Source organism: Mandrillus leucophaeus, unplaced genomic scaffold (assembly GCF_000951045.1).
Source record: "Mandrillus leucophaeus isolate KB7577 unplaced genomic scaffold, Mleu.le_1.0 Scaffold465, whole genome shotgun sequence".
Lineage (NCBI taxonomy): Eukaryota > Metazoa > Chordata > Mammalia > Primates > Cercopithecidae > Mandrillus > Mandrillus leucophaeus.
The window spans coordinates 2,418,583-2,435,155 of record NW_012104976.1 but is presented as its reverse complement, the minus strand read 5'-3'; the positions used below and the strand labels follow the sequence as shown (position 1 = coordinate 2,435,155).

General features: G+C 36.0%; 1 protein-coding gene across 2 annotated transcripts in view; it reads right to left on the bottom strand.

Annotated features, from left to right (window-relative positions):
* Positions 1–16,573, bottom strand: part of CCDC67 (coiled-coil domain containing 67) — a 101,110-nt gene that overhangs the window by 27,141 nt on the left and 57,396 nt on the right. For both annotated transcript variants that reach the window (XM_011995009.1, XM_011995008.1), the window contains exons 8-11: positions 13,688–13,833; positions 10,097–10,202; positions 4,645–4,842; positions 2,968–3,054 (exon numbers count right to left, since the gene is read on the bottom strand). In XM_011995009.1, coding sequence (XP_011850399.1) covers positions 2,968–3,054; positions 4,645–4,842; positions 10,097–10,202; positions 13,688–13,833 — 537 coding nt within the window. The remainder of the gene's footprint in view (positions 1–2,967; positions 3,055–4,644; positions 4,843–10,096; positions 10,203–13,687; positions 13,834–16,573) is intronic.

Here is a 16,573-nt window from a genome sequence, read left to right as displayed (position 1 = left end):
CTGTAATCCCAGCACTTCGGGAGGCCAAGGCTGGCAGATCACTTGAGGTCAGGAGTTTGAGACCAACCTGGCCACCCCGTCTCTACTGAAAATATATAAAAGTGAGCTGGGCATGGTGGCATGTGCCTGTAATCCCAGCTACTTGGGAGGCTGAGGCAGGAGAATTGCTTGAACCCAGGAGGTGGAGGCTGCAGTGAGCCAAGATTGCACCACTGCACTCCAGCCTGGGTGACAGAGTGAGACTCCAACTCAAAAAATAAAAAATTGACACAAAAAAGACAAGCCAACGGAAAAATGGGCAAAGGATATTTCTAATTCATATTGGTACACATTGTCAATAAATATACAAAAATATGTTCACCTGGTAAGTCAGGGAAATGCAAATTAAAGACCTATTGAGAAATTACTTTATAACCATCAGAATGACAAAAATTAAAAAGACCAATAACACCTATTGCCTACAAGAATGAAATTTTAAAAGGTACTCTCATACAGAGATGGTAGACATATGATTTAACAATAGCTATTAAAATTAAAACAAACATATCCTTTGAATTAGCAATTTTACTCCTAGGAAGGCTATTCCAAGGTGTATATATAAGGATTTTTCTTACAGTATTGTTCATCAGGCAAAACTCTGGAAACAGAGTTGAATAAATTATCCCTGAAATAACTATAAAAATCATTTAATAAATTTTGATACACACCATGGAATATTATCAAGCTATTATAAAAATAAAATAGACTTAAATTAGTTAACTTGGAAAGATTCCAAGGGATACTGTTGAGTGAACAAAAACAAGACACAGAGAAGTATGTGTTATGATTCAACTTTAAAAAGATGATAAAATCCCCAAATAGGTACTATATGACTATATGTATATATATATGAAAAAGTTTAAAATAATACATACCAAGTAGTTAACATGTATCATCTAGAGGAGGGGGTATAATGTGGGTAGATGTTTGGAGGAAAGAGGGAGGAGTAAAGCAAGCAGCAACAAAATGACTACACTAAAATTGCCCTTATGTAAGTTACGATTAAATTTGTAAAAAATTACGTATATCTTATATGAATATACATTTTTTCTAAGAAATTAGAAAAATAAAAGGATGTTTACTGATTTGTAGAGATGTTCATGGACTGTCAAAATGCAGTTTTGGAATAATGTATATATTGTACATTTATTTCTGTAAAAGAACATTCAACCCATCTCCTCCTTATGTGTGCATATGCAAGGAAAAAGTTACAGAATGCTATCACAAACACTAATTCGTTAGCACTGGATATCTTTGGATTGGGATAGGGTTGTGGGTCATAAGCTTCTTTATACATCTCTGTGTCTGCTATTTCTTAAAAACACAAAAAGGTGAACAAAGTCAAACTCCTAAAGGAGCCAGAATTAGGCACGCTCAGTGGGGGCTGTGATAACCCAGAATTTACACTTTAAAAACATTCAGACTGAAATGTAAAAAAAAAAAAACACAAATACCATTTTGTGAGTGAAAAAGGCACTCATGGAGTCAGGATCTGATTTAACTTTTTGTGTGTTCAGCATTTAGAAACAAAAGTGTCATAGGTGACACACAGTTTTTTCAATGTAACAAATAGGAAAATCACTTATGCCTTACTTTTTATTCATCTGTACTCCAATCACAGGATTAATTAACCATGCCCAAAGAAGAAGACAGAATGCTTCCAGAACGTTTCTACTATTTCGATGCTAGAATATGGACCATTATGAAAACAAGTACATAATATCACAGAAATATAGTATGATAGCTTAAGGAGGGCCAATGGAGAATGCTTAATTCAATTCCCTCATTTTATAGCTGAGGAAACTGAGGCCTGATTAAGTAATTACCATTTTCATCTCTTATCCTTTCCATTCCTCATATGGTAGAAAATTATCTTAGAATTTCCTCAGAGCAAATAAATGATAACAAGTTAACAATATTTCATTCATTCAATAAATAAAAATTCTCATATAAAGATCAACTTTCTATTGTTACATTAAACAATTGAAAGGAGATGCAGAAGCCGGGCGCGGTGGCTCACGCCTGTAATCCCAGCACTTTGGGAGGCCAAGGCGAGTGGATCACAAGGTCGGGAGATTGAGACCATCTTGGCTAATGCGGTGAAACAGAAAAAAAAATACAGAAAAAAAAAATTAGCCAGGTGTGATGGTGGGCGCCTGTGGTACCAGCTACTCGGGAGGCTGAGGCAGGAGAATGGCGTGAACCCAGGAGGCGGAGTTTGCAGTGAGCCCAGATTGTGCCATTGCACTCTGGCCTGGGCGTCAGAGCGAGATTCCAAAAAAAAAAAAAAAAAAAAAAAGGAGATAAACAGAGACTGTTTAAGTTCCTTTGTGTAAACCTATAGAGCCATTGGTTAAAACACACAGAAGTCCTTATCCTCAGTAATTCATTCATTTCTCCCTCTTTTAAATCAACCAACACTCATTGAACACTTACTTTATGCCTGAAGATGTGAGGTACTGGTGAAACAAACACCAATAAGACATGGTTCCCTGCTTGCCATCCACTGGGAAAGTGACAAGCAACAAAACAAGCCAGAACAAAATACAAACTAAATGTGGTATTCATTCTGACTGGGGTTTCAGGGGTGGCTTCGTTGGGGGAAGATTGGCACTTGAATCAGGCCATGTAGGATGTAGGATTTCAAAGGCAACAGCAAGAACAAAAGCAAGGAAATAGCATGCTTGGCATATTTGAGGGAAATGATCAGACTTGAGCCCAATCCAACCAAAGAACAAGGGAGAAAATCAGACATTCCAATGTTCTAGCCTGAGGATAAAAGTAACTTCAGCTGAAGTGCAAGATAATTTACCATCCAACTCCTTCGTGTCTAACACATAGCAAGTGCTCAATAAATGATGTCTGAGTTAATTGTGACCAATTCAGTAATCTCTTTGTTCAATTTATTGAATGATGTCAGCATATTACCATGTATCGTCCAGGGTCTAAATCTCCCATCATTCCTTTTAGATGTGTGTTTTCAGTTCTGACAGCTTTATATTTCATATCTGAGACCTGAAATTAGTAGATAAAAGGTAAATGTAAAATTCGTAATAAAAACTCATAATTCTATTAAAATTTTGTTTTGCGAATACAAATATTTTCTAAGTGTAATGAAGGGAAATACTTCTTCAGTATAATCAATAACATTCAAGTATTCTGATTTAGTTCTTGTATCTTTGGCAGGCACCACTTTATGTCTTTTTCTGATCAATGCTAAACTACAAACATATACTTTCAGTAATGATTCATTTACTTTTGTCCTCTAATCCCAAAATTCAGTTTCTGGTTTCTATTTTCTATTGTATGCAAATTGTCACCAGAAAAAGCACATGTTAAAAACATGTTTGAATAACTGTCCATTAAATTTATTCAACAACTTGATTAATTTTTACAATAGGCAATACATAACTTTCATGTTTAATTTTGTTCTTTCTGATATTTCTGCCCAAAGTTCCATCTTTTTTAATGACTACTTCATTTTGTCTCTCAATTTATTTTATCTTTCCCTGATTTATTCTACTTGACAAGACTTGGATATAGTATCTGTCCTTTGATTTCTCTAGGACTCATTTCTGTATAAAACACCTGCCTTAAAAAGATTTACTTTTGTCACTTACTAATTATTTGCTCATTGGCAAAACCTAGAAAATGTACAAAAATATAAAGGTGAAAATAAAAATTATTCATAATCCAACTACCCACATCACTGTTAACACCTGTAAAATATCCCTCCCTCTACAGGTACAACCAAAGCGATTTTCCCATCTGTGCTGTTTTCCTGTGTACTGCACCAATAAATCGCGGTTTAAGGCTTACAACTGGGCAAAGGCTAAATCTTTTCGGTTTTCATAATTCACACGATTTTAGGCGTGCTATTTGTGAAGTGACCCTCATATGCCTAGAAAATTATTAAATGATGCTGTCAAAACCTTTAGGTTTGGGGTAAAAAGGCAGATAAACCCTGTGCTTTCAATAGTAGGCCATCCATTTGATCATGAGTAAGGGATGGAGGGAATTTAAAAAATAAATAGGCAGGAAGGAAAGGAAGGATGTAGACATTACTTGTATTTCAACAGAAGAATGTTACAATTGCTGTTTTTCCCCATGCACCATGCTGTGCATTTGCATGTTCAGTAAATATGAACTAATTTTCATGTTTCAACATCCATTTGTAAAAAGCCTAAAAGAAATACATGAAATGTGGGGGAGGGGTGGGAAGTGTTGAAGAAGAGATGGAATAGAGACTTCTTTTTAAAGATAAAAATGTTAATGGAAGAGAAGTACAGAAAAAAATACTCAGAAAGAAATATTTGATTAGAGTGTACCGTGGGGGGGTGATCAGAATATAGGTTACAAGAAAATGGAAAGAAGAGATTGAATGAAATTGTCTTGCACTGTCATTGCCCTAGTGCTTTTTGTTGGTGACACTTCGTGTTATCTCTCAAAGGTTTTATTTATGTAACACCACAAAGCATTTCTGTGAAGCTAGCCTCAGAAATAATACCAAGAAATGCAATGTTTTCATTAGTCAATAATGAAGGCTCCAGTTGGCACTGAGCAAGAGTGTGCCCTAGACAAGCACTGTTCTGCCTGTTTGCATACCTGTTCTTTTGCTAACATTTTTTCTTTTATTTCTAATTCCATTTTTAACTGTTTTTCCAGAAGGGCAGCTTTCTTCGTGACAGTTGCTATAGTGATCTCCTTCTGATGAAGCTCTTCTGTTAGGTCAGAGATTTCATTCCTCATTCTTTCCTGCTCAGAGTTATGGTACTCTTCCTCCTGTTGGAGTTGGCTTCTTATCTGCAGCAGATAGAGACTGGAAATATTATTGAATCCTTTTATTTATAGAATAGCTTAAAACTTTTACTGGCCATGTTTAGCCCTCCTATTCTAAAACTTTGTCAGGGCCCACTTTACCCTCCTTTTCTGATCAATGCTAAATTAAAAACAGATACTTATAATAATGACTCATTACCTTTATTCCTTCCAATTCCAACATTTCATTTCTCACTTCTATTTTCTTTTGTATACAAATCATCACCTATGACTGATACTACTTTGATAACCACTTTGAGAGGAAGGTGAAGAAAGTATTATCAAGCATTTTCATGGAGAAAAAAATTGGCTTTAAAATGGTTATGTGATTTGCTCAAAGTCATAAAGCTAATAACTGGCAAAGCTAGGACTGGAATCTAGCACTCTTGGCTTTAAATTCAGTGCTTTTTAAAAACTAAAACAGGCTGTACTGTTTATAACTAAACATTTGTTTCTCTGAATCACATTACAGTAAATTTCAAACAATGTCTTCATGAAAACTCATCACTTCCCTTGCTTAAGCCTCCTATTTTCTGAATCTTGGCTACGTTTCCATGTTAGAAACCTCTGGATTGTCTCTGACTCCTCTCCACCCTTGTCCTCCCAAACCTGGTCAGGCAATCAATTCTGTCCATTCTATTTCAACCTCTTTTAAATCTTGCCTCTGCTCTCCATTCCTACAACTGCTGTCTTGGTCCAGCCTCTTAGTATCTTTCTAGAAACCACTTACTGTTTCCAATCCTTGAGACTTAAAGTACATAATCATCCATCTAAAAAAAATCATAGTCCATTGGAGGAAATAGAAAAATAGACAATTACAGCACAGTGTAGCAATCAGTGTCAGCAGTATGTAGTGGCAGTGTGTGTAACCCAGCCTAGGGATGTCAGGATAGGATTCCCAGAGGAAGGATCATCAGACCCAAAACTGAAGGATGAATGAATGCCAGTTAGAAGATAGAGATGCTCTAGCGGGGCATGGTAGTGTGTGGCAAGCTGAGGTGGGAAGGATGCCTGGAACCCGGGAGGCAGCCGTTGCAGTACAGTCGGCTGAGATCACGCCACTGCACTCCAGCCTGGGCGACAGAGCAAGACCCTGTCTCAAAACCCTGTCTCAAAAAAAAAAAAAAGAAAAGAAAAAAAGGGTATAGAAAAAAATAGAACATAGAGATGCTCTACGAAAAGTAAAAACATTAGCTAGGTGTGGTGGCATGTGTGTTCAGTCTCAGTTACTCGGGTGGAAGGGACAGTGCGGTGGGAGGATCCCTTGAGCCTAGGAGGTCCAGGTTGTAGTGGGCCCCGATTGTGCCACTGTATTTCAGCCTGAATGACACAGCAGGATCCTGTCTCAAAAAAACAAAAGGAGGAGAAGGAAGTGGAGGAGGAGGAGGAGGAGGAGGAGGAGGAGAAAGAAAAAGGAGGAGGAGGAAGAGGGCTCCCATGCAAAGAGCTCAGTGAGTGTAAGCATGGGAGTGAAACAGAACAATGACATACTGAGTGAACTAAAAGGAGTCTGAGGTACCTAGGAGTTAGCTGCTCTGAGAAATAAGGCTGGAGAGTTAAGTAGAGGCTAGTCACAAAATAAACATACGAATTTTCTCCAGGGCACTTTTTTAAAATGGATTTTTTTTTTCATTTCACTTTTAAACATTTCAGTATATATCTTTAAAAGAACAAGGCTCTCTCTCTTTTTTAAAATGCAGCCAGAATGTTATTACAATGTCTGTAAAAAGTAACAATTCCTCAATCTCATCAAGTATCTAGGCAGTATGCAAATTTAAGCTTGTCTCAAAAATATAATAAATGTTGTTTAATTGAATTAGGATCTAAATATGATCCATTCATTGGGACTGGTTCATATCTTTCTATAGCCTCTCTTTTTGTGTGTTCTAAGTACTTTACATGCATCATCTCATTTAATCCCCACAATGTCTCTCTATTTTGCAGACTACTCTATTTAGAAGATTAGAAAATTAAGGTGCATAACTTTTCACATCACATTTCTTGTGAAAGGCAGTCTAATTCCAGGACCTGTGAACTGTTGTGCTCTGCAACCTCTGTGGGAAGGGTCCTGGAAGGTATGGAAAGTGGTTCACATTTGGAAAAACCTGAGTTTTAGGGGTTGACACCTACAGAGAGATTGGAAAAATCTGGGTTTTAGGGGATGACACCTAGAGTGAGATTAGAAAAAGCTGTGTTTCAGGGGATGGCACTTAGAGTGGGGTGACCTAACATGGAAAGTACACATGTCCAGAGCCAAATGTGATCCACCATCAGGCTTTATGCCACCAACCCTTCCTTCATCTGATTCTATTCATATTACCAACATATTTAGAATTTCAGAGTTGGATATGACTTTAGAAATCACATGATTGAACCTCATCATTTAACAGATTTTTTTTTAAAAGACTCACAGGAACGAGAACGAGGCGGAGACTAAGAGGTGCGAGCATAAGTATCCTAACCCGGAGGACAACATTACAAGTCTCTTTTAATCTCTTCTGTCTCCAAGTTTTTACCTTCCAATTTATTTGATGAAATGACATGGTCAGTCTATAGTTTGTCCCAGTATGGATTTTGCTGATCACATCCCTTTGGCATAGTTTAACATGTTCCACTTAAAATGGAACTTTTTTTTTTTTTTTTTTTTTTGAGACAACATCTTGCTTTGTCACCCAGGCTGGAGTGCAGTGGCACGATCTCGGCTCACTGCACCACTACCTCCCGGGTTCAAGCGATTCTCCTGACTCAACCTCCCGAGTAGCTGGGACTACAGGCGAGTGCCCATGCCCAGCTAATTTTTGTATTTTTAGTAGAGATGGGGTTTCACCATATTGGCCAGGATGGTCTCGAACTCCCGACCTCGTGATCCGCCCGCCTCGGCCTCCCAAAGTGCTGGGATTACAGGTGTGAGCCACCGCACCTGGCCAAAATGGAACTTTTAAAATGTAAAAAAATGAACATACTACTGTGAAAAAGGAGTAAACTATTTTTATTATTTTCACAATATTTAGATGTTAACACAACATGCTATACTGCAAAGCTTCTTTCTTAATGAAAGAAGAAACTAATTTACCTGAACTCCAAATGACTTTTAGTTTATTGAAAATGTGAATGTTATCACAAAATAAATGGCTAAAACAGTTCTATACTGGAAAAAAGGAAAAGAAATAAAATGCTTGCAAGATTCATAATATATAGCTCCTGTTAGTTTTATTACAAGAGAATGAAAATGCTCTCCAGAAACACTGGGAAACTTTTTTTTTTTTTTTTTTAAACAGAGTCTTGCTCTGTCACCCAGGCTGGAGTGCTGTGGCGCAATCTTGGCTCACTGTAACCTCCGCCTTCTGAGTTCAAGCAATTCTCCTGCCTCAGCCTCCTGAGTAGCTGGGATTACAGGTGTGCGCCACCACACCCAGCTAATTTTTGTATTTTTAGTAGAGATGGGGTTTCACCATGTTGGTCAAGCTGGTCTCAAACTCCTGACTTCGTGATCTGCCCACCTCAGCCTCCCAAAGTGCTGGGATTACAGGCATGAGCCATTGTGCCCGGCCACTTGGAAGCTATTTATATAAAATTCATTTGTTACCTTTTTTTGCACAGCATTCTGGTATCTAGTGGCTTCCAAGAGCCTATAAAGAATTTTGTGCCTCATATTCTCTCCCACCATATCAAAACTGTGCAAAATCAGAAGATTCTTTATATTTCTCAAAGTTTTATTACTTTATCTAAATCTACGAGGTTAAGAATCATGTAACTATAGGTGGCTTTAACCAATCTTTTATCATTTACTGGGGACACCAGTGAAAAAGAGTTTTTTAAAGTTATATTTTCAAGTCAGTAAAATAAATTTTGTAAGATTATATGGCATTAAAGTGTTCAAAATGTATGAAAAATGATCATTGATTCATAACACCTTTTCTCTACTTAACCTCTATTAGTTCTCTGACAGTCAACTCTTGGGCAGACAGTACCTGTCTTTCATATTATTGTATTTCCTATAGAAATTAGCAGAATAGCTAAAGTTCTCCTAGATACTCAATAAATATTTGTTAAATTTGTACAAACAACTGAATTTATGACCCTATATATTTATGAGAAAATTTAACCTTAATATTAACTAACTCATTCTCTAAGTATTTATTTTCATTTACTGTGTGTCAAGCACTATGCAGTGCACTAATTGATAATTCAAAGCCACACCCAGGTTTATTTAACTTTTAATTGTTTAGATTTTATAGCATTAAATATTCTGCCTGATCCTCAAACCTAAAGACCAGAGAGGTGGAGAGTAGCTATGATAAATTCATAGAAAGAAGGCCATTACCAGATTGTACTAGAGGGAGGAGAGAATAATACTCTTTGTAGGAGAGTAAAGAACTACAAGCTATTTAAGGACAGTGCCCACGACTTACTCATCCTTGTATTTCTAGCTCCAGGAGAGTTCCTGGCACATGTTACGTGCTCAGTGAAAAAATGTGGGTGCAATAAAAAACTATTGAGCCAATATTTACTAGATGCTTCCTCTGAGCTAGATCCTATTTTAAGCACTTTAAGTGCATTATCTCATGGATTTTAACTTAGGGTAAGAGTGTGGATACTGGAGCCAGATTGCCTAGATTCAAATATGGCCTCTGCCACTTAATAGCTGTGTAATTTTGAAGGAAGTTACTTTTTCTCGGTGCCTTAGTTTCCTCAAATGTAAAAAGAGGGTAATATTAGGACCTACTTTATTAGATGGTTGTGAGGAATAAATGAAGTAGGATTTCTTAAGTCCTTAGAACAGTTCCTGGCACATGGTAACTGCTATTTAAGTAGCAGTTATTATTAACTCATTTAATCCTCATCACAAACTTATGAGGTAGGTACCAATTATTTCCATCTTAGAAATGAGGCTCCTCAGTATCTTGCACAGGAAACTTCTGCAAGCTTATGTGTATGGTTGAGCACCAGAGTCTGTGCTCTCAACTTTCTTGCTGTAAGCCACCTATCATGGAGCCTCTGGCCCTCTACCCTCAACGTTTCGCGGGAAGTCTCCTAGTTGCAGAATGATAACTTAAGTTTTGTGTTTTTTGTAGTCTCACACAGAAAAATGTCGGAATTAGCAGCTTGGTAGATTATCACCTTACAAAAAAATACAGAAGGAAAACAAACAGAGTGAGAAGAAAGATTTTTTTAAACTCCCTTTCTATGTAAAGAGTTCACATCTACCTGGAAAAATTGAGCTCATTTTTTTTCATACCTTGTTCAATTCTTTTTCATGATTTGGTTGATCTTGCATCACTGAAAACAGCTCTTTTCTTTTCCTTTCTGGTTCTTTAATAGAAGGCAAATGAGATGATTCAAGTCTACAAATTAAACATAAAGTAATGATTAAAATTAAGCTTAACATGATAAATTGTTACGATTATATTGTTAATTTAGACCATTACAGGCTGCAGAGATAGATCATTACTTTGTTGGAAACATTTTTAGTTACAGAAATGGCAAGTTCTAATACATTCAGATCCCATAAGTATTTACATCTTGTAAGTGCAAATGGTTTTAATGGAAGAAAGGAAGCAATTAATAAGGAATTTCAATTATACATTAAAAATTGGCAGAATACTGGGATTGCATATGTAGATAAGATTTTGGGATAAAAAGAAAAAACTGTTTCCTATAATAAAACAGATTGGCAACCCATTTGAAAAAAGGAAATACACCCAACTTGCTAATGTATTGTGGAAAGGAACTATGTCATAAGAAGTCTAAGGGGAGTAACTGTTCTATAAAAGAGATAAAATATCATTAACTCTGACAGTCTAACCAGAGAGTACTCAAATACATCTACTCTTTGGCTGCTCAATTTATAAAGTGGAATTGCAACCACATATTAATACTAGAGTGGAAAAGCAGAAACTAGTATAAATAGTATAATACCCACAGGAGGTTTGAAGATGTCTAAGCGGATAATGTTCACTTTCATGTGAGACAAACCAGTGAAATAAAAATCACAAAAACACAAAAGCAAAGATAATCAGGTGGGGGAAGCGGCATGCTTTCTACTGGAAGTCAGGCTTGACTATTCTGGAGGAGTCTGTTGTTTTGAGGAACATATCCACTTGTGAGTACAATTTTAGGTTTCCAGAGAACTTGTGAGAAGATTCTACACCTTCAGAAACTTCAACCACACAAATAAAAACCCCAAATCTGAGTAATGATAAAGAAATTACTAATTTAAAGATTAAATAGAGGATCTATTATAAAAGGTATAAGTTGGTAGTGATATCCCTGAGCTACATGTATCTAGACTAGATTGCTTTTTTTGTGATTGTCAAATATATATCTTAACTGTGGATAACAAAGGATATCAGAGTATAATATACTGCTGTAATGTTAACATTCAGGAAAAACCATCTTTAGCATTTTTATGTGTGGTAAATATATTTTTCCCTATGCATATAAAGATATATATACTTCCCATACAATTGGAATATACTATACACATTATTTTTCAGTCTTTTGTTTCCCACTTAGTAATATATTGTGAGCATTTTCCATTTTATCCAATATTCTCCTAAAATATTATTTCAGGATCAGTCTTAAGTTTTCATTATTTCCTATAATTTGAAATGAGTGAAAAAATTCCCTATTTTTCAATTCTTCCTAAGCAATTTCAGGAAGTAGAATGCTGAATTGAATGCTAAAATCCTCATGGTGATCTTGCAAAGTTCAGTAATTGAATGAAACAAATGTCAAACTGCAATGTGGATGAGTGCATAGAAGAAAACTGTAATCATGATAATATAAAATGCTAATGTACATATATAAGGGAACTATTATTTGTCATGTAGAACAAGAGTATGAAATTAGTTTAATAACTCTCAGAACATATCAACCCAGGGTGCTTCTACAACTAAAAAAAAAAAAAATGGAAAAGCTAACAAAATCTTAGCATTATTTAGAAAGTTTCTGAAAACAAATAAGAACACTACCATGCTACTTTTATAAAACTACTATGCATCTATTATCAGTAGTCTGGGGTGCTTCACTTTGATACAACTACAAAGAAGCAACAGTCTAAATAAAATAAACCAAAACAATAAAGCTGATAGAACAGCATTCATATGAGAACAAACTAAAAAAATTAGACTCTTAGTGGAAAAGATGAAAGCTGAGAATTCTAAAATACAATGGAAGCTGTGAAAAGTTAAACTTACACATTTTCATCAAATCTCAGAATTCTAGAACTGAATTCTAGGATAAGAAAGATGTAGTTTAGAGACCAAAATAAATGCCAAGTTAAATAGAGGATGGTAAACAGTCAGAACAAAAAAGTTTTTACTGGCCAAATATATAAATAAGTGCAAGGTTTTAGATTAAATAGTGTATTGAAGGGCAGCTAGCAATGTTTGGAATTCAGCATGGGTCTTAAGAGCAGCATAAGAAGTACCTACAATGCTCTTCACAAAGCCAGAACTAGACATGGGTTGACTGGTGTGCTCTTCTGTGAAATGTCTTATGTTTTTAGGAATATATTTTCTTCATATGAAGACATTACTCACCATACTGGAACAGCACTACATGTAATAAATATCTAACAGACTGATTAGTAATCAGTGATGATAATATACGTCTTGTATGCAGAGCATTTGACAATGCAGATTGGCTAATAGGCATTCTGTCACTATCCTTGGTGAGACACACAAATAGGTCATTTTAGGGATCTTAACTTGCCATTTGTTATTAAGCACAGACCTCAAAGAAATGCTAGCAGGTCTCACAACTCTGACTGTCTCACAACTTTGAAGAAATAATTATTGCCTTTAAAACAATATAACAATCTTTCAATAAAGCATCCCTCACCATTTGGCTATTCAATTTTTAGAATCCTATCATTGATCTGGCATTAGCTTTCTGATTTTGAGAAAGATTCAAGTTCTAAGAGAATAAGAGCATCAGTGAACTACTAAAGCAGACAAACTGTCTATTCACAAGCATAAACATTTAACAATCCTCAGCAGTCCCATTTCTTTTGTGTTTATGGAATATATAATATCTGTCTGATTTCCTTTGTGTTTATGGAATATACAGTATCTGTCTGATTTTAAACGAGGAAAAAAATCTGTTTTAAGAAGAATCCTCAATGGAACTGACAAGATGGCGAGTGTGGTGGCCAAAATAAATACAATATGTACAAGTGAAAAGGTTTACATCAGGTATAGGCAATCAAAACAAAGGCATTTAAAAATATGGAATAAATCTTATTTCTCTGAGTATATACATAATTGAATACCAGTTCTATACTATTTTTGTATAGTATCTTTTTTTTTTTTTTTTTTGAGATAGGATCTCACTCTGTTGCCCAGGCTGGAGTACAGTGGCACGATCACAGCTCACTGCACCCTTGACCTCCCAGGCTCAAGCGACCCTCCCAGCTTAGCCTCCCAAGCAGATGGGACTACAGGTGTGTGCCCCCATGCCCAGGTAATTTAAAATTTTTTTTGAAGAGTCAGGGTCTCACTATGTTGCCTAGACTTGTCTTGAAATCCTGGGCTCAAGTGGTCCTCCCACCTTGGCCTTCAAAGTGCTGGGAGCCACCACATCTGACTCAGAGTGACAGAAATATCCATAAATCAGAACATGATATAATTTTCTAGGTAAGTAAAGATGTTAATTTTGAAGATAAAATAACCATAAATTTTATTTTTAATATTTAATATTACCCACTAATTAAACATGTTAATACAAAATAGACTTTTTATTCTCATTTGAAATATAAAACTCTTAAAAACATTCAAACATCATGTTTTGAACAGTTCTATCAGATTGTCAAATATAAAGATTATACCTTTTTTTATTTCCTTGAGCATTCTGGCACTCTCCTATTTTTAATAATTCTCTGTGTAATTGCAATCGTTCCATTTCTATAATTCTCAAGAGATCATCACGTGACTGTAACTCACTTTTTACCTCTGAGAGACCTGCTTCCATGGCCTAAATAAAAACATCAAAAAATTTCAATGCTCATTTTTGGTTATCATAATGTACAATGCATTTAAAAATATTTAACATCTATAAACCAGCCTAATTTTAAACAAACTGATATTTACTCCTTTGCTTGTTCTGTCTCATAGAATTCCATTCCTTCATTTTTTCTTTTCTTTTTTTTGAGGTGGAGTCTCACTCTGTTACCCAGGCTGGAGTGCAGTGGTGCGATCTTGGCTCACTGCAACTGCCTCCCAGGTTCAACCAATTCTCCTGCCTCAACCTCCTGAGTAGCTGGGATTACAGGCTCCTGCCACCATGCCTGGCTAATTTTTGTATTTTAGTAGAAATGGGATTTCATCATGTTGGTCAGGCTGGTCTCGAACTCCTGACCTCGTGATTCACCGGCCTTGGCTTCCCAAAGTGCTGGGATTACAGGCATGAGCCACTGTGCCCGGCCTCCTTCATTCATTTTTTCTAACAAATATTTACTGAGTTTTTATTATGTGCTCTGGGGATACAGACACAGAACCTGTTCTCAGTGAGCTTACAATCTAGTGGCAAAGACAAAGAATAATCAAATCATCACACAAATATCACAATGAGTGTGAATTTGAAAGAATGTAACATAAAAGTATGAATAAAGTACAATGCATAAAATTTTAATTAATACAAATACTTTCAAATTGTAAAAAGATAATAATCAAGAATAACCTAATGGCAAAGCTGGCTAACAAAATGAATTATAAACTGTGATTCAACCTTTGCCCAATGTCAGCTATACTTTAGTCAGTAACTGGAAATACCAGCAATCCTCTGGGTTCAATGTTTCATTTTGTTAATAAAAGAAGCTTGAACTAGGTTAGCAGTTGTTGGGAAGGATCTATTAGAAGAGAGTAGAGGTAAAATGAGTGGTGTCAGGTTCCTCAGAAGGTGGAAAGGATGAGCCTCAAAGCACACTGGGAGAATTACCTAAAGCAAAAGTAAGGCCCTCCTCTCTGTAACAGGAAGGAAGGAAGATGGAATGCAGACAAGTTTATGCATTTAGCTAAGGGGATATTAAGAGCTGGCTATCTCTTGGCTTCTATTTTCTCTGTGAAGTAAAAAGTAACATCATGTACTAACAGTAGAAGGAGAAGTGCAGGGTATAGGAGTGATTTTTGAGAGTGGTGAAGAGTTTAAATGACTTACAATGGTAATGAAAGAATTAGCTACTTGGAGAAAAAAGCTGGATTGCTGGGCAGTGTTGAGTGCCCATTTGAGGTTGGGGACCATGGCCTGCTGAGGGATTTTCTGCAGCAGTACTTGGCTGTTCTCTAGGAGAGAGGTATGGAAGGGCCTTTCAATATCATCAGGTCACTTCCACACAATTATACAAGGAAGTTAATGTTTTTTAAAAAGTGCCTGACTTATGTCATCAAATCCATTGCCATTTTTACAGATGAGGAAACTGAACGCCAGACTTGATCCAAAGTTACGTAACTCATAACTACCAGATTTTGGAACAGGAAAATCCAGGTCTTTTGACTCCTAGTCCAGTTAGTACACTCAGGATGAAAAAATAATTCCTTCCACTCAAAATAAGCTAAATAGACCTCTAATGTATTGGTAAAGACAGGATGGGAGGTTCTAAGGGCAAGGGACTTCTCTGCTAGTAAAGGCTATAGAAAATACTATATTTAAAAAAATCATTTGTTAAATAATTCTTAATACATAGATATACTTAATATTCATTGAAAAATAATCATTATTGAATTATTAATAATATTCATCGAAATATCCACATACCATAAATATGCCCATGTAAAGTGTGCAATCCAGCACTTTTTAATTTAGTCACAAAGTTGAACATCACCACTACTTTATTCCAGAGCGTTTTCATCATCCCCAAAGGAAACCTCATACTCATTAACAGTCACTCCCCATTTTCCCCTTCCTCCAGCTCCTGGCAACCACTATGTATGTTCTATCTCTATGGAATTGCCTATTCTAGATGTTTCATACAAATGGTATCATACACTGTGTGGCCTTTTGTGACTGGCTTCTTTAATGTAGCATAATGCTTTCAAGGTTCATCCACGTTGTAGCATATATCAGCGGTTGATTCCTGCTTATGGCTGAATAATGTTCCAGTATGTGGATATATCACATTTTGTTTATCTATTCATCAGTTGATGGACATTTGGGTTGTTTCTACTTTTTGGCTATTACAAATAATGCTGTTATGAAAATTAATGTATAAGCTCTTATGTGGACATATGCTTTCTTATTTATTAATTCTTATCCAGAAGTTCACAAAAGCCTAGAAGAATAATTGTATAGAAAGTATAGGATATAATGAGTTCCCAGATAATTTATTTTTACCAAGCCTTAAATATATGCTGTTTTCCAGGAGGACTGTGTTCAGTAAGGGGCCTAGTAGCATTACTTTAGCCCTAGAACTTCCTGGCCACCTTGGAAATAAATATAAAAAGATTCAAATTGGTGATTTAATAGACTTGTTTGGATAAAGATTTGTTTGGATAAAGCCTCCGTTTTGAACAGTGGAGATTTTTCAGACAAGATTAAACATTTCAATAATAAAAGAAATGCAAAACAATAGATTACCAATCAGAAACACAAACTGAGTTAATGTGAATGTCGCCCATAACTTTGCCCAGTTGAGGAAGGCATTACGTGGGCTCCCTGGTTTGCAAATTTGCCACTAGGGAGTCATCAAATATGAAGCTGTATGTAGAAAAGTGCATCT